We start from the raw sequence: 18,475 nt of genomic DNA, 5'->3' as shown, positions 1-18,475 counted from the left end.
AGGTTCACAAAAATTAAAATTATTTAGTATTGCTGCCTCCTGTTAAAAAGGAAGTTAGCAAGAAAAAAACAAAGGGCAGAACAGAATGAGCATTTCCTCTTCCCCCTACTCAAAAATGGGTACAAGTGTCCAGCAGGTATTCATATCTCAAGTGCAGAATTGCATGTCGAATATGTGCACAAAAGTTCATTTTGATATCATCCCGTGCTATTTTATGACAACAGCATTCAGAGTATTCTATATAAAAGGATTGAGCCAAAGGCCTCATTTCCCTAGACCAAGAGTAGGCAACTTGTGGCCCTCCAGATGGTTCGGCCTTTTATCATCCCTCACCACCCATGACTGGGGCTGATGGGACTTCTTCTAGGCTGAAACATTTGGAGTGCCACAGCTTGACCACCCATGCATTAGACCTACTGAGGGCCAAACTAAATGTTCAGCTAATATTCGAATAGTTTTCTTTACCTTCATGTAAATGCAGGTGGTCCCAATTCTGATTGAGGCCACAGTACTCTGGGAGGTGGGGTTAAACCTTTTTCTTCCATATATTTCCCCCTCCCCAAAATTGTCACTTCAATTCGCATATGCAAATTTCATGGAAACCTCTTTCATCCTCCTTTTTGGTAATATGCATGTGGCCACCCTAATCCCATCAGTTAATAAATAAATAAATAAATATCACATATAAACAAGGATATGTCCATAACTGTTGCAGTTTTAGTTGAGTCCCTCAAAGACAGAAAAAGACGTTCTTTCCTTGCAGTCTATTTAGGAGATCCTAAACCACTAATATGGTTCAAGCCAAACAGCATGAGGTTAGTACAACTCATTCACAATACCTGACGGAACGCCTCTCCCAACATGAACCTACCCATACACTATGCTCAACATCTAAGACCCTCCTCCGGGTGCCTACTCTGAGGGAAGCTCGGAGGATGGCAACAAGGGAGAGGGCCTTTTCAGTGGTGGCCCCCCAATTATGGACCGATCTCCCCAACAAGGCTCGCCTGGCACCAACATTGTTATTTTTTCGCTCCAGGTCAAGATTTTTCTCTTCTCCCAGGCATTTAACAACATATGCTAAGTTTTTTCTTAATTGACTACAGAATAGTTGTTTTTAATAGATATTGTCTGTTTCTATGCTTTTAAATTTTGTATATTTGTTTTTAATGTTCACTGTTTTTAATCTTTGTAAACTGCCCAGAGAGCTTCAGCTATGGGGCAGTATATAAATGTACTAAATAAATAAATAATAATAATTCTTTGGCTTGTAAGAAGTGGCTTTAATGTTTATACAGATGGATTTTAAAGGGGTTCGGTGGATGGGACATACTGGTTTTGCATCTCTTTCCCTGCCAATTTCCTAACTCCACTCATCTTATATATAGGGTTGGCAGTTTCTGATCTCAAACATTCTGATTCATGGGAAGGGAAAGAGGTTATTTAGAGTGGCCACCATTTTTAATTTCCCAGCAGAGAGCAAAAGAAAAATGACAGAAAAAAAAGAAAAGAATAAAGGTATACATTTCTCAGTGAGAAAGCTTGTTCAAGACGTTGAGAATGGTCTACGTAACTTCTTTGTTCTTTTTCACTAGATATCTTATGGGAAGAAGTTCTCTGCCATTTGGGTTTTCTAAGGTAAGGTATTTTTTTTGCAATGTGTATTTCTTAAATAAACATAACTAATATTATAAGAAGTTTGCTATGACTTAAGCAACATCTTGTGCACTGCAAATGGGGCACAACCGGGGTGGGGTGGGGTGTTGCCCAGCATGTCTGCAAAATTCTTAGCCCTAATGTCCCCTTTATTCCATAGGTTTAACAATATCGATGCTGGGAACATCCTACGCCTTTTGGCTCCAGATTTCGGAATGTTTCTTACGGGTCTCACAATCACAAGCCTTTGCAAAAAGATGACGAAACTTCACAATGGGAAAACCCAGCTTCACTCTGGAAGCCAAGTTCAGTTTTCTTGTGAAGAAGAGGAGGAAGAGGAGATGGTAGTGATATAGACATGTGTTCTGTTTCTTGGTCCCATGACACTTGTATGAGGACTACGAAAGGGAAGAATGTGGGCTTTCCTTTATCTGTCACAGTAGGGACAACTACTGTGAATGAATGTCACCTAGCATGAGCCAGAGGGCCAAGTGAGACATTACTTCAAGTCCGTTTCTAGTAGCTTCATCTTTTTCATTTTTACTCTGGAGTAGGTGCAGGAACTTATAAGAACATAAGCAGTGCCATGCTGGATCAGACCAAGGCCTTAGCTAGACCTAAGGTTTATCCCGGGATCGTCCCGGGATCATCCCTGTTCATGTAAATGACACACAGGGGATCCCGGGAGCAGGCAGGGACGACTCCAGACGATCCCGGGATAAACCTTAGGTCTAGCTAAGGCCCAAGGGTCCATCTAGTCCAGCACTCTGTTCATGCAGTAACCAAGCAGCCATCTGCCAGGGACCAACAAGGCAAGACATGGTGCAACAGCACCCTCTCACCCATGTTCCCCAGCTTCTGGTTCACACAGGCTTACACATCTTGAACCAGATGTGAACCCTAGCACAGACAGGTGTATGTGTGTGGGGGGGGGGGCGTGATTTTAAGGGCCAAACTGGTGTCCCTGGACCTACTCTAAAGTTATTTAAAAAAAAGATGTGGCTGGTATACACAGATTTAAAGTAATGTCTGTTTTGGCTGACAGAGTGAAAAATATTTAATGATGCAGTTGTATTGGCTTTCAGGCATTTTTTCTGAGCTTCCATGGATTTGTCTTTGGTGTATTTCTGGGTGTGAACATGCTCAGGACACACATAAACTGGGCTGCAAAAGATGGAGGAGAAGATGTTATCTCTCCTAGTAATTTCTTTCATCTATTTAGGGAGGGGGAAACTATTTCACAGTTTGACAACCATTGATAACTAGGTGGAAAGAAATTGTAAGAACGTCAGACTTTGGTTCCAAGACAAACATTTACCTGATGGTAGGGAAAACACATTTTTTTGCAGCTGCTATAGGATGGAATTCTCTAGCATTACACTGGATTAGTACAGAAAGAGGATTCCCACATGCTTATATCCAATGTACATAAGCATGTGCCATTGTAGCCATTGTGAAATATTCCTCAATGTGACTTTTCATTGATCATACAGCCTACCTGCTCTATACATTTATATTGTTATTTTGACTCTACCCCCAAAGAATCCTGGGAAACGTAGTTTGGTGAGGTGTTTTGAGAGTCCTCTGTTACAATCCTCTAGCCTCCCTCACAGAGCTATAGCTCCTAGGAAAAGAATGACCGTTTTTAATTTAAACCAGTTTAAGTTTGTATTATAGACTTCTGAGGAGGGCGTCGCATTGGAGTATTGCCTTTTTCTTTTTTGCAGGAAAGGCAAGCGTGTTGCTGTGCATCAGTTAAAAAATACGACTAGACGTGTACCCCTGCCCAGGAGTTTTATGATGCAGAAATATGCAGCGTTTTATAAAAAGGGCAAAAAGCTGTGCAAAAATTGAACAAACCAAGGGTCCACAGATGTGAGGATGGGATTGATGTTGCTCAACACTCTCAAAGAGAATATTGCAGACAATACAGAACAGGTGCACATTCCATAGAGCCCGACGCACTATCTCTAAGGGGTGTATTATAACTTTCAGATGTATAAAAGGCAAGATTCCCATAACAAAAACATGGGAGCTACATGGAGACATGGGAAACAAATGCACATTTATTGTGCAAAGATAAAATCATGAGGAAACACTTAACCACAAATCCCACTGAATATTCTAATGCAGCACTAAATCTGCTATACCAAATGACACACACACACACACACACACACACACACACACACACACCCACCCACCACATATAACATGTACTTCAAATCCTAAGTGCACTTACTAGGGGGACGCAGTGAAACTTACTTTGAAGCAAATCTGTAAGTTTAAACCATATAACAGGCATAACTTGTGACCTTAAAATTCAAGCAGGCCATGTACAGTATGGTGGTTTGTCTTTGGACTCATGCAGCCCAATTCTGTGCATATTTACTCAGACATAAGTCTAGTTTAATTCAACGCAGCATAAGTGTCAATAGGATTGTGGCATTAAGTACTATAAAATGCCTTTAGCATCAAAACAAGAAGCGTCCATGATTGTCTCAGTAAACCTGCATTCGAGATACAGCCAGTATGTCTTGAAGGACCCAGACAGAAACATCCATGCTTAACATGACCGATTTCACTCTGTTCCTCCCAAAGCCAGCCAGCTCTGTAGATACACAAATAAGAAAATAGTTTCCCTTTTTGATCTTTTTCTAAAAATACTATGCGATCACTCAAAGACTTTTTCATGGACTAGTGTATTAACACATCCCTAAGAGTTTGTTTTTAGGATATAAATAATTAGGATAATTAAATGTTCCACAACCATTTCCCCTCCAATAGGGTCTTTGTTGTTAATATCCTATTTGGGGAAATAACACATCTCCTTAATAACTGAGACGGAAGCAAAACAGGATCCTATGTCCTCATGCTGCCAACTTGGCTTTGCGGTTCATTTTGAAGATCGATTCTTGCCTAACTGGTTCCACATTCACAGGAATCTGAAGCAGAAACTGAAGATGGTACCGAGGATGAAGAAACGGATCGTTCACTTGGGAAGGACAATCCAGGAAATAGCCAACCAGACTTCCTTCTGAAAATCACTTTGTTCCTAGCAGGTTTGAAGATCCTATGTGAAGGTGCACTTGGTACTGCTGGCAAAGTTGTGGCTGTACTTCTCTTAGGCTTAGCAGGTAAAAGACTTTTTAAGGGCAGGATATTCCACTATGAAAGCGGTATATAAAAGGCAGGAGCCACACTACTGCTTTATAGTGGTACTGAAGTGCACTGACAACTGTTGGGGCCCATGACACATCTACACCAAGCAGGATATAACACTATGAAAGTGGTATGAAAACGGTCAATGGGCCCCAACAGTTGTCAGGGCACTTCAATACCACTATAAAGCAGTAGTGTGGCTCCTGCCTTTTATATACCGCTTTCATAGTGGAATATCCTGCTTGGTGTAGAGGAGCCCTAAGACACTATTACCTGACACAATAGTTTCCTTCTGTGTGCAAAGTGTTTGTGTGCATGTGTGAGCTTCCAAATATGCAACCCACCTGCCGTGTGAATTGCAATAGTCGCTGTGGGGTGGAGAGTGAAGCGATACCACTTGATTCTGCTAATTGTATAAACTGGACCGTATTTTGAAGGAAATGTATAATCAGCATATTATCAATCTAAACGTTTATATTTGATTTCCTTATCCTTAGGTATAATCCTACCTTCTGCAACTTCTGCAGTTTATTTCCTGGTCTTCCTGGGCCTGTGCTCCTGGTGGTCATGCCATCGACCCGTGAGCCCAGTTGTCTTCCACAGTTTGTGTGTTTTGATTGCAATATTCAGTGCAGGGCACTTAATCGCCCTTTATCTGTACCAGCTGCCATACTTCCAGGATCTTGTTCCTCCTGAAGATATTCATGCCAGGTAAAAACATAAAGCTCGCAGCCTGGAAAATGTGGTATGTATGTAACAAAAGCACAGCAGGCTTTGCTTCTGGTTAAGCACAGGAACATCATTCAAACTTATCCAGTGGACTTGAAATGAACGTAATGATGTAGTTTGGCATTTGTAAAATAGAAGGGATGTAGTTTGGTATTTGCAAAAATAACACGGGATGGTTAGTTTGAGAGTGTGCAAGAGACATATAACATGCAAAATACTTCTGAAAATTTGAATTTGTTTTGTATCAGTTTGTTGTGGGTGGGTTTGGTTTTTTGTTTTTCTTTGAGATCTAGGAATGTGAACATGGGAAGCAAAAAAGAAGAAGTGAGAAACAGGGTGAATCAAAGCCATTCTCCTGGGAACGGCCATTATCTGCAAATGAGACTGATCCATACACACCTCTGTATTGTTTTCAGTGAAATCCTAAGCATGATTAATGAATTTAATGTTACTTAGGTGTGATCAGCTTTGTTAACTCAATATCTGAGTACTTACAAATGAAGGTTTGTGTTGACTCCATTGGGAAAAAAGCCCTTCTACACATTAAATAGAATGAATCTATAGAATTCTAAATTATACCACTCACAGTGGTTTATGAGAGAGTTATATTTTTGAATCTGCATGTTTTGTTTTCAATCTTTACATATAGTAAACTAGCAAATAGTAAACTGGCGCATCAGGTAGAAGAGATTCCATGTAGCATTTAGTTTACTACATGCAGGAAGCTTTTTATTGGAGAGCATTTGGAAACACCATCTCCCATCTGCAGCCTGAGGTGGTACAGTCCAGAATTCTATCCCAGCTTATAGTCCAATTTGGGACTGTGCCACCTCATTCTATATAAGAGATAGACAAGCTCTCTGTAGGGATTTTATTTATTTATTTACAAAATTTGTAGACCACTCTATATCTCAAACAGATCCCAGAGTGGTTAATATAAGAACTAAGACAGTAAAAGATACAAATATTAAAACACCATTATTATACTCAAAAACACAAAATGCCAATAAAAACAGAGAATGTTCTGTTTGGGTTGCCAGTCTGCGGTGCTGGATTCACACATGCAGGTCATCAAGTGATACTGCAGTCATTATGTGATGATCATGCACAAGTGAACTGGTCCATTGTGCTGCTATTTTTCCTCCCCCCTACCTATCTAACAGGGGTGTAGAAACTCAGCCCAAGGGCCGAATTCACTTTTGGTTTCCAGTGGTGGGCAGGGCCAAAAGATCAGTAAATTTTAGCTTAAAGATCTTACTGCCAGTAACTTTGCCACAGGAGAAGCATTTCAACCTTTTAGAACAAGGGAAAATGGTGCAAAAGCTGTAAAACCACCAAAGAATGGGCAGTCAGAGGGAAAAGGTGGGGCATGGGGAAGTGGGTGTGGCTATCTGGGAAACCTTGGATGGTCAGATTGGGACCCCAGGTTTGATAACCCTGCCAAATCAGAAGATTAAGGACTAGCGTCTTATTCTCCTTTTTGTCTCTCTGTAGGGTCTTGGGCATAGTACCACTTATAAAGACAAACATTACAGTACCCTGGAAACTTCAAATTCATCCTCAGCTGAACTGGCCAGTGGCTTTGAATCCTTTTGCACTTCTGGCTCTTTACTACACACTGGCCATGATGCTTCAGCAGCGGGCACTGCCTGATAAGGTATGGGCTATATTAAAATACAACTCACTAAGGCAGACTGTTGGAACTTCATCCTTACTAACACCAATTGGGCCTGTTCAGACTACGCACCAAGCCACTGATTAGGCCGTTAACCCTTTTGCAGCAAATGGTTAATGAGCGTGTTTAAACCGTGGTTATGTAGCCACCATGGTTAGGAATGGTTCACATGACATGCTAAGTCATGGTTCACATGACATGCTAAGCCATAACCACTGGGGCTTAGGGGGTCATCTGAACTGGGTAAATCTCTAGTTTGACTGAATATCTGCTGGCGTCGATGCAACTGACCTAACTTCTTATTTTTCATTGATTTGATTAACAGCAATGCATATAAACTTTAAAAAGTAATTCAGATGAGCAAAACATTTTACAACAACAACATTCGCCTAGCTAGATGGTATTAACAGATGTCTATTTTTCAAGTTTTAAAAATTGGTAAAAGTGACTGCAAATCTATTTTTGTGGGATTATCTGTTAAATTCTCTTTTTGAACTTACTTAGTACATTTGTGTCTGCTTCAGCTTGTGAACAGTGCAGGGTGGTGATTTCTCTCTCTCTCTCCTCTTCAGCACCTCTCAATGATACGACCTGCTACTACCAAGATATGTATTATTAGTGGTCCATTGTCAAAATTACAGCTATCATCTTGATAGTCTTGGTAGAAATAATTCTGCCTTTCTTGGTACCTTAACCTTGGAGATTTGAAATGTTCAATTGACTATTTTTATCCGAATGGCATCCTCCCAACTCCCACCCACCCCGTTGCCCAGAATTGGAAAACTTTTCTTGTGGAGTCTGGTTCTATAAGGACATAATCTTATCCATGTTTAGACAGAAAAAGTCCTACAACAGACATACTGTTTGGAGAATGCTAGGTGTTGTAGGACTTTTCAGGATTGACTTTGCCTTGCTCTTTTTCCTACCTAGCCAACTTGACCTTGGTCTCCCCCTTCCCCCCCCCCCCCCCCAGTTTATGATTTATTCCAGCTCTTTCTCTCATCCCACCATTTGCCATCTCTTACTCCTAAGGACGGCTTTTTCCATTATAGACCTTCTCTTGTGGCCTTGAGACAGAACAGGCAGGACATGCAGAAACCGTCTCCTGCTGTTTTGCTACAAGAAATCTGAGACTGCTCCGGGTCTGCATCTCTTCAGTAGGCAACCTTTTCTCACAATGCCAGGACGTACAAGTGTTGCTTGTTTAAAAAGCAGCATTCCAAATTCTGTTCTGGACAGCTAGAGTCCACAATGTCCAGTAAAAAGCACCTGGGGAGAGTGGCTTTAGGAAAGTGAGCCATGGGCTTCAGGGAGACTCTACAGATTTCTTTCTGTTAAAGAAATCTGCAAGGCTCCATACCAAATCATCTGGTTGGAGGTCGTGACACAACTCAGCCACAGACCCTTTTTGCTCCTCACCTTGGTCTTTTCATCTCCTGCTTCCTACATGATTATTGCAAACCTGGGTTAAAATCCATGGAACTGCCATTGTCATGGCTAGTTTTGGCCAGTGGGTAGAAGTTACTGCAAATCTGGTTTTGTGGAATTATCTGTTAAATATCTGGCAGATGGCTTTGATGTCAGGGGGCAATGGTGAATCTGCTCCAGGTTTTAGTCAGAACCAGTCTGAACTCTAAAGGAGCTATCCAACGTGCGAAACCTGGAGCAGATTCACCTCCCTCGACATCTGAGTCACCAGCCTACACATGTTTTGGCTCTCAGTATAAAAAGTAGCATTATATGGTTTCGATCCAATGGTGTAATTCTGCTGACAATTTCCCCTCGTCCCCTCTGCAGCCCCCTTCACTGCCTCAAAATCTGTTCTGGAGGGGTGGAGACTTTCAGGTGGTACAGAGGGCATGAGGAAAGAGGGGGAAAATTCTGTTGGAATTAACCCAATTTTTATGATGTCTCCCTCTGTTTAAACCAATCCACCATTTAGGAAAGCAAGGGAGAGGCCATCCAGCTGCAGCCGGAAAAGTACAGGGAAGTGAAGATGATGGAAACTGAACTTTGGTTGATCTCCGATGGAAATGGCAAGGTAAAATGCTGTTATGAATTCTGGCCGGGTCATATCCTTTGCCAACCTAATGACCCAGGATGTTCAGGGAACGGAAACCACTCTGGAATCCCTGGCATGTGAGAGTCATTTGGACAAAATGTGATCAATTCCCACAGCTCCACTCCACCTATGGCCATAGCTAGACGAGAGCTTATCCACGTGATGCACAGGGGATTCCGGGAGCAGGGACGGATGATCCCTCCATTTCTCTGGGATTTTGCCCTACCCTTGCAGCCCGGTTTTTCCGCAGTCCCGGGCTGATCCCAAGACTGTGGAATCTGTGGCCGGGCTTCGTGGTTTGTCCAGCTCCTTGCAGTTACTCTGCGCCCATCGGGGGTGGGGTGGCGGGAGCAGGGAGTTTGTTTAAAACCTACCTTTGAGCGCATGAGTGCTCGTGTGATTCTTCTGGGATTTTAAAAAGAAAATGGCGGGTGCAATGTCTTCTCCCTCCGAGGTTGTTGTGCGCCGTGTGTAAACAGAGGGGGAGATCTCGCGATAAAAATATTGCGAGATTCTCACCCCTCCGTCGCACTAGACAAGGTAGGTCTAGCTGAGGCCTAAGAGTGCATCTGAAGGATGTGTGTGAGAAAAATATGACAGAATAAGCATGGTGGTGGGGAGGGGCGCAGAGAATGACCCAAAAGCAACTGTGACTGCCTCTCTGGAGATAAGATGGGGTGGGCGGGCACTGGATTTGTAGCTTGTATTAGTGCTATGCTGTTTGTCTCCACCTATGTGCAGTGTGTATATCTTTTCTATGCAACTGTTAAAGATACAGGAGCCCTGTCCTCCTTTTCATATGGTCACCCTATCCAACCATGCCTATCTTTGATGTTGGCCTGGACTAAGAACATAAGAAGAGCCCTGCTGGATCAGACCAAGGGTCCATCTAGTCCAGCACTCTGTTCACACAGTGGCCAACCAGCCATTGGCCAGGGACCAACAAAACAGGACATGGTGTAACAGCATCCTCCCACCCATATTCCCCAGCAAGTGGTGTACACTGGCTTACTGCCTCAAATACTGGACCTAGCACATAACCGTCAGGGCTAGTAGCCATTGATAGCCTTCTCCTCCAGGAATTTATCCTTTTACCTTGGGCTTGGACTCTGTGAGGCCTCTGTTGTACAAAATCAGAACTGTTTTCATTTTTACCCAGATGGCTTCTGCTTCAGGTGGAAGCTCGCAAGACGACCTTCTCTTGCAATGCCAAAGTAGCTGTGATATGGATGTCTACATCAATGAAGGACACGCTGTTTCCTTGTCAGGTATATTTTATTGCACAGTGTATATGCAGGGTTTGATCCAAGGTGTGGATGACCATAGGACAGAATTACACATTACCTTGGCAAATCCGTTTTCCCAAATCAGCATTTTCCATGATAACAGGGATGGGTCATTTATAGAGGAGGATTTGTGCTTGACCCTTCCATGACATATGATTCCACCTTCCAAACATCTCCCTCCCAAGACTCTTTTTGAAGTACAAATCATAGCTTGGCCAGTTCAGTTCTAACAGCAAACTAGGGTTTGCTGCTTGTTTGGAAATGAGAAGATAAATCAGATCAGAGTGGAAGGAGAAAGCCTGTGATCCACAGGGTTTGCTCCTATAGTGCCAAACCAGTATCTGGATTAAATGCATGGAGCTGCCTCTATCATGGCTCTGAATGCAAAAAAGTAGCATTATCTGGATTGGATCCAAAATTATCTTTCTTCTGACAACCTCCTCTGCAATACCTTCTATGGCCATAGCTAGATGGGGCGAAATCCCGGGGTGATCCCCCAGATCGTCCCTGTGTGTCCACACGATGCACAGGGGATCCCAGGAGCAGGGAAGGATGATCCCTCCCTTGCCCCAGGATATGGCCCTACACTTTAGGCCTGCTTTTTCCGAGGTCCCGGGCTGATCCCAAGATCATGGAACATGTGGGCGGGTGTCGTGGTTTGTCCCGTTCCTCATGGCTACTCGCGAGGAGCTGGGACCCGCGCATGGAGTGCAGAGCTCCTGAGGGGGTGGGTTGGGAGAGTGGGGAAATTAATTTTAAATTTAAAAAACCTAACCTTTTGCACACAAGCGTTCATGCGCTCTTCTTCTTTAACAGAACAAAAATGGCAGCCGTGATGTCCTCTCCCTCCGAGGTCGTCACGCGCTGATTGTATACAGAGGAGGAGATCTTGGGATTAAAAATATCGTGAGATTGTCACCCCTCTGTTGCTCTAGACCCAGTAGGTCTAGCTGAGGCCTCTGTCTGTCTGTTTCTCTCTCTCTCTCTCTCTCTCTTTCTATCTCATACCTTTTCTTTCTGTTGTAACTCTGAATGTATTATTTTATTCCAGTTTTCAAGGATCTGGTCTATCTATTCTCCAGATGCATTGACAAAAATAAAACACCATGAGTCTGACTTGCAAGAACCTCATTAACTCAAGGCAAACACTGAATACTCAGCCATTTTTTGTTGTTGTTATTTATCCTTCGCTCCATTTTTTTTAAAATTTCTTGCAGAGGATACAACCTGCCCTGAAAATACAGCAGACATTGATGAAGAGCTTTATGCTGAAGGAAATAGGTCGAGTACATTTTTGGCCCTGGCACAATTCATTATGAATCAGAGCTACATCACCGCATTGATTGCCATGATGGTAAGTTATAGACGTAAACATCCTTCTGTGTGTTTGGATCAACACCTGCTCTCTTGCCCTGTTCACATTGGGCTTGGGTCCCTCAGAGTGCTGAGCAAGATTTTAATGTGCTAACCTGGACCCAGTAGAGCCTGGTGGCTCCAATTTTGGTGGGGCTGTGATTCTAGAGTTGCTGTCAAAGGTGCTGAACCCATTACAGGGATAGAGTTTGGCACCTTGGATAGCTTCCCTAGAGTTCTGGCTTTTCCTGACTGAAACTGGAATTACAGCCCCACCGAAGCCAGAGTCGCCAGCCTATACTGCCTGGAGCAGGATTCGGCTGAAAATAGGCAGCAATATCAGGATTTGCAGTGTTATTTATTTATTTAGTACATCTCTAATCAGCCCAATAAATAAAGTTCTCTAGGTGGATTACAATCCGTTAAAAAACTCAACTATCTACCTACTTAATTTATCAGGTATTAAGGAGCTCTCCAACGCAAGGGAAGTATTTCTCCACAATAGTGGTCAAAACCTAACTTGGCTCCTGAATAGTGAAGAATTTGCTGAATGCTGAAGCTCTCCGCTGAGAACTAGCAAGTTTATAAAGGGGCAAAACCCTGACTTGAATGCATATAGCCAAGCATCACTGTGTGAACTCCAGGTGTCAGTGGAAGCTGGTGGCTCTGATCTCAGTGGGGTGGTGGATCCGCTCTGAGTTTCAGTCAGGACCCGGTAACACCTTTAGAGTTCTGACTGGTTCTGATTGAAACCCGGAGTGGATTCACTGCCTCACTGACTTCGGAGCCACCAGCCTCCACTGTTAGGTGTTGCAATACCGCTTTAAGCCTGGGATTATGAGAGAGCCACAACTCTAGAATATGAATGGCCATTTCGTTAGTAATGGGTATGTGCAAATCAGTAAAGCAGCACATGGTATGCATTCAATGAACCTAAATGTTAGCAGAGAAACAGTTATTTACCTGTTTATATGGAAATGTATAGCCTGCCTTTCTGATGCTTACAACATTGGAAACCAACCATAAAATACAGCAGGATTGTCCCACATCTCTCCTGTAACATCTAGTAAAAGGTGACCGATGACATCAGGTTGACACATTCAGGGTTTTCTCATCTTACCTCCACTTCATTGATTGCTACTTGTACAGAGAGAGAAAACTTGATGTTTTCTTGATGATGTCATCACATTATATGTAGTCGATTACTAGATGATACCAGGGATATACTGGGTAGCAGCATTTTCAGGCCATAGCTAGATGGGGAGAAATCCCAGGGCGATCCCCGGGATTGTCCCTGTGCGTTCACATGACGCACAGGGGATCCCGGGATCAGGGAGGGATGATCCCTCCCTTGCCCTGGGATCTCGCTGTACCCTTTGAGCCCGGTTTTTCCGGAGTCCTGGGCTGATCCTGAAACCGGGGAATGTTTGACCAGGCGTCATGGTTTGTCTTGGTTCCTCGCGGTTCCTCATGAAGAGCCGGGACCTGCACACAGGGTGCAGAGCTTCTCAGGTTCACTGTGCCCATTGGGGGTGGGGTGGGAAGAGCGGGGAAAATATTTTTTTGAAAAGAACTCGTTACCTTTTGCACACGAGCACTCATGCGCATCTTCTTCTTTAAGAAAAAAAAACAAAATGGCGGGCGCAACGCCTCTCCCTCTGAAGTTGTCATGCGCCGCGTGTGAACAGAGGGGGAGATCTTGCGATAAAAATATTGCGAGATCTTCACCACTCTGTCCCACTAGACCAGTAGGTCTAGCTAAGGCCTCGATGTCTTATTTGGGCATGTCCCGGGTCGTTTCTGCAACACTCCTTCTTTCCTGCAATGACATGTTTTACAGATCTGCATTTTAAGATCCATTTACAAATGTTACCTAAGAAACATCTTATTTCACTGTCAAACTAAAAATGGAGCTTTGGCTATTGGGTGGCATTGAAATGTAATAAATAAATAAATAAATAAATAAATCCCTAAAGGTACCTATGTATCAGTCCTGGAGATATATTCACACATATGTTTAAACAAGGGTCTTAAGATGCAGGGATGTAAAAAATAATGTCATTTTTTAAGGGTACAGGACCACTGGTCTTGATCTGGATTGCTTTATAAGAAGTTATATACTCTATAGTTTTAGTGGGGACATATTTTCCGTTTTGGAGCGCATAGCTTTTGAAACTGCAGCATTATTACAAACTCTCTTTTTAAAAACCACTGCATTCATTTGCAGGTTTGGAGTATCACCCATAACAGCTGGCTGACTTTCATTCTGCTGCTTTGGTCTTGTATCATTTGGATGGTGCGAGACCGTCGTCTCTACGCTTTGCGTAGCTCGCCATTCCTTGTGGCCTATGGAAATGTCCTGGTGGCCCTTAATTTCTTTGTAGGGCTGAAAGTTTCACAGGAAGAACTGTTTCCGGGAGTTCCAACCTCACTGCTTGTTGACTTGGATTTGAAGCCTTATACTCTACCGTGTGTCCATCTGGGAGCCAAAGTGAGCATACTTCAGTTTCATTCATGGCCCTAATTATTTAAGGATGCAGTTCTATCCTAAGGAGACTTGCTAGGAAGCAAGTCCCTTGTAGCTCATTGGGATTTACTTCTGAGTAAACATGCGTAAGGATTTGGTTGCATATGTAAGATCTTGAAACACAAGGGTGCAGAAACATCTATCTATCTATATCTATCTATCATTATTTCTAGGCTGCCATTAAGGGTGGGGCCTGAGTTGCCCCCACCTCACCAAGTCTTTTGTCAGCTGGATGACATCACTGGGTGTGGGCACTGCCAAGCCTCACTCCCTTAAGAAAAATCCCAAAGAAGTTCTGAGGGCTGGATGCAGAACCTCTGTGTGCTGGAGGTTCCAAATCTCTGTTGTTACACATAGGCCACTAAAAATAAAGAAAATAAACGAATAGCCAAGTAGACCAAACCTCCAGATGAGGGAAACATTTAGTATATTTTAAATTATGACTTGGAGCTTCTCTACATGAGCGATTTACTGCATGTTCATGATTGGCCACTCAAGGAAGATTGTGGGTCCTTTACATGATGTCGCCAACCTCCAGGATATCTCCCGCGCACTCCCCCAGTAACCTCACTTTTTAAAAGATTAGAGATAATGCACTGATTAAAATTATCACAGGATATCCCCAATGTGTAAAGTTGGTATTGTGCTATAATTCAGCCATTAGATTATTATTGAACTTTATGGAGCATTGCCAAGACGGGAAGTTTTCAATTACAAATCATGTGGCCGTCATTGGTCGCAGTCTAAAGGATCCCATAGCAAATGTGGAAAGACCCCCCCAGAAGAAAGGGGTGGGTTTTTCCCCCTTAATGTAGAAATGCTCTTAGACTAGCCTTAGGAGGCAGCCTTAAATTGAATTAGATTATTGGTTTATCTAGCTGAGTTCTGTCTAGTCTGAGTGGCTGCAGTTCTCTGATATCTTAGGATAACGTGCCTGGAGATACTGGGGATTGAACCTGGGACCTTCTGCCAGCAAAGGATATACTTCTCCCTTGTAAATTGTCTCAAGCATCACATAGTAACGATGTGGCCCTTCTTCCCACCAATTTTCTTAATCTATGAAGGGCTGTAGCTCAGTGGTAGAGAACATGCGTTACACGCAGATGGTCCCAGGTTAGAACCCCAGCATCTCCAGGTAGGGCTAGGGAAGGATACTGCCTACAATCATCAAGAGCTGCTGCCAATCAGTGTCAACAATACTAGGCTAGACAGACCAAGGCAGCTTCCTATGTTCCTTCATGTGTTGCAGGAATTCTTAGTAGGGTCTAACAGGGAAATCTGAACAGCAAGTTAGACCCCTGAGATATTTTAGGACTTAGGTATATTTGGGCACTGTATTAGAGCAGGGTTTGGGCTAGCTGATCCCTGAAAGACCAGAAAAATTTACTTTAGAAGGAACAATACAATACTCACATGATAGCCCAGTTTATGCTGCAGCCTGATATGCTGACTGTAGGAAGGAACGTAAACAATTGCCTCGTATCTTCAGACCTGTGGTTTATCTAACCCAATGTTGCTTACACTACTTGGCAGCAGTTCTTTTGGGCAGTGGCAGGAAACCATTGATTCCTTGGGAGTGGTGTGTCAAGGGCCGCACAGCCAGTGGGGGCAAGGCCAGAGCTAAAAGTGGGAGGGAACACTCCTTCTCTCTCTCCCTCTCTCTTTCTGACACCCCCCACCCTTGCTGTCTTCTTCCACCCAGTGGGTTGCAAGGCAGGGTCAGATGGCTCTTGCCAGAGGTCTGAACTGATCACTTGCAGAGGACTTTTGAAATTAGGCTGGGGTTTACAGGTTGTCCGCTCCTGTTTCAGAAAGGGGTCTTTCTCAAACTTATCTGAAGATGACAGGATTTGAACCTGGGACCTTTTGCAAGCAAAGTATGTGCTCTCCCACTGGCCTTCTAAATTTATTTATTTATTTATTTATTTATTTATTACATTTCTATACCGCCCAATAGCCGGAGCTCTCTGGGCGGTTCACAAAAATTAAAAACATTCAAAGTATTAAACAACAGTATAAAACCATAATATAAAATACAATATAAAATACAATCTCAAGCCCGTCTAACACTCAAGTCTCAGTACTCTTTCCTCTCTCCCTTCTTCTAGATGTTGTTTTTAAAAAAGTATCTGAAAACAAAATAAATTGTGCAAATAAAAAATAGACAAACAACGTGTGTGCTTAACTTTTCAAAATTTACAGAAAATCTCTCTGATTCTCTGCAATACTCCACAAGAATTTAGGCTCCAAAAGATATCAGAGGTGTGTGGATTATTTATATTCCTCTTCAAAATAACGATGTGATTTTATTGCAGATTTTATATCTCTTTACCTTCTGGCTCTTGCTGAAGCAGCATATGGTAGAAAGGCAAAGGAAGAGAAAAGAAGTGGAAGAATCACTCAAAGAGGTGACTGTAGATGAGGCTGGTAAGAAAAGTTAGTACTAAAGAAACTTAAGTTAGCCATAAACCCTGTTTTGTTCTGCTTTTTGTTCTAATTAGTCTTAATATGGTTCTCTATCAAATCTGTCTAATGTTTGGGTGTTTTGTGATGCAAATTTAGGCTGACCAGATACAAAGGAATATCAACTCCCTCGAATTTCAGGAGGCAAAGCTTTTCTCACTCTTACATAAGAATCTACATCTATCAAAATGTTTTCTTCTGCACAATTAATATCTTCACAAGAACTCCTTAGCACTTGGCTGCTCTTTACAAAGGGTTGGAACAAAAGACTTCTCCTACACATAATAACATAGAAAAGCAGATAATGCCATTCTTAAAAATATAAAAAAATCCTAATATGTCTGTAAGCTTACTAGCAATTTCTATCAGCTGTTACTACGTCAAAAAGTGCAGGTTTTTTGGTTGGGTAGATAGAGGGATATTGTGCATTTATTCCAGAAGTCTTAAGTAGCTCAATCCTATGTGGGATTACTCTGCAGTAAGTCCCACTGAGTTCAATGATACGTATTAGTACACATGTCTACTCATGTTGTTCAGTGGAGTTTACTCCTAAATAGGTGTGCATAGGAATTGCAGCCTTAAACTATAAGGTGATGGACATCCATGATGAGTGAGAATGAAAACTGTTTTGATAAGGTAGCCTTGCCTTAAAGATAGTTCTGGAGAATTGGATGATGTTGATGACGTTCCCAATTGATTTTAAACTCCTACTACAGAAATGGACAAAGAACACAGCCTGCTTTTGGATATCCTTGGTTCTGTGCTTAAAGGGATGCTAGTAAAGTACTGGATTTACTTCTGCTTCACCATGTTCTTCATTGTCAGCTTCAATGGCAAAGTGGCCCTGTACAAAATTCTTTACATCATGCTTTTTCTGCTCTCTGTGGTTTTGTACCAGGTAAGCAAGCCTATAATCTGCAACACCTTTAGGCCTGCCTCTTTCTCCTATAACTACAGCAGCAGTTCTGCACTCTTTGTTATCAGGATGATTTTTATCAGTTGAAGGGAAGACTACTGGGTTTGGATAACACAATAGTCAACGGTGGCTTAAATAGTCAACGGTGGCTTAAATAGTCATCTGTTGCTTAAATAGTCAACCATTGACTATTGTGTCGTCCGGCAAGCCTTTTCCATGCCACGGTTAGTTATTTCCTCAAAATAACCAACACCAATAATCAACGGTGTGCAGAGTTGGGTCAACATTTCCCATTTTTTCCATCTTAAACTTGTTTCATCCTATTTCTGAATTAGTCTGTGATTTTTTAAAACGTCTGTGCCAAAATTTGTATGCATATTCATGAACATTTCTCTTAATACATGCATTTTGTACACTTTGTATGCACATCTTTGTAAGCAAATTTCCCTAATATAATGCTTTTTTGTGCATTTACTAATATGCCCTTTCTAAACAAATGATTCCCCGTAATATATTTCTGTATGTATTTTTTGATTGGAGGTGAACCCTCTTGTTTCTTTGGATTCAGCTCTAATTATGTCCGCCGGGTGGCAAAATGAGAGTCCTACCTTTTCTAGCCCAAGCAGATGGTGGGGGGTGGGGGCTG

At 42.5% G+C, this 18,475-nt stretch overlaps 1 protein-coding gene across 1 annotated transcript in view; it reads left to right on the top strand.

The window, feature by feature from the left end:
• The first annotated feature begins 10,443 nt into the window (after positions 1-10,443).
• The window catches only part of LOC134409393 (piezo-type mechanosensitive ion channel component 2-like), a 74,229-nt gene continuing 66,197 nt past the window's right edge, over positions 10,444-18,475 (top strand). The window contains exons 1-5 of the mRNA XM_063142145.1: positions 10,444-10,552; positions 11,788-11,924; positions 14,151-14,414; positions 16,766-16,877; positions 17,630-17,811. Coding sequence (XP_062998215.1) covers positions 10,444-10,552; positions 11,788-11,924; positions 14,151-14,414; positions 16,766-16,877; positions 17,630-17,811 — 804 coding nt within the window. The remainder of the gene's footprint in view (positions 10,553-11,787; positions 11,925-14,150; positions 14,415-16,765; positions 16,878-17,629; positions 17,812-18,475) is intronic.

This window comes from Elgaria multicarinata, chromosome 1 (assembly GCF_023053635.1).
Source record: "Elgaria multicarinata webbii isolate HBS135686 ecotype San Diego chromosome 1, rElgMul1.1.pri, whole genome shotgun sequence".
NCBI lineage: Eukaryota > Metazoa > Chordata > Lepidosauria > Squamata > Anguidae > Elgaria > Elgaria multicarinata.
Note: the sequence above shows the minus strand (reverse complement) of the source record. Positions and strands in the feature narration are given on the sequence as shown.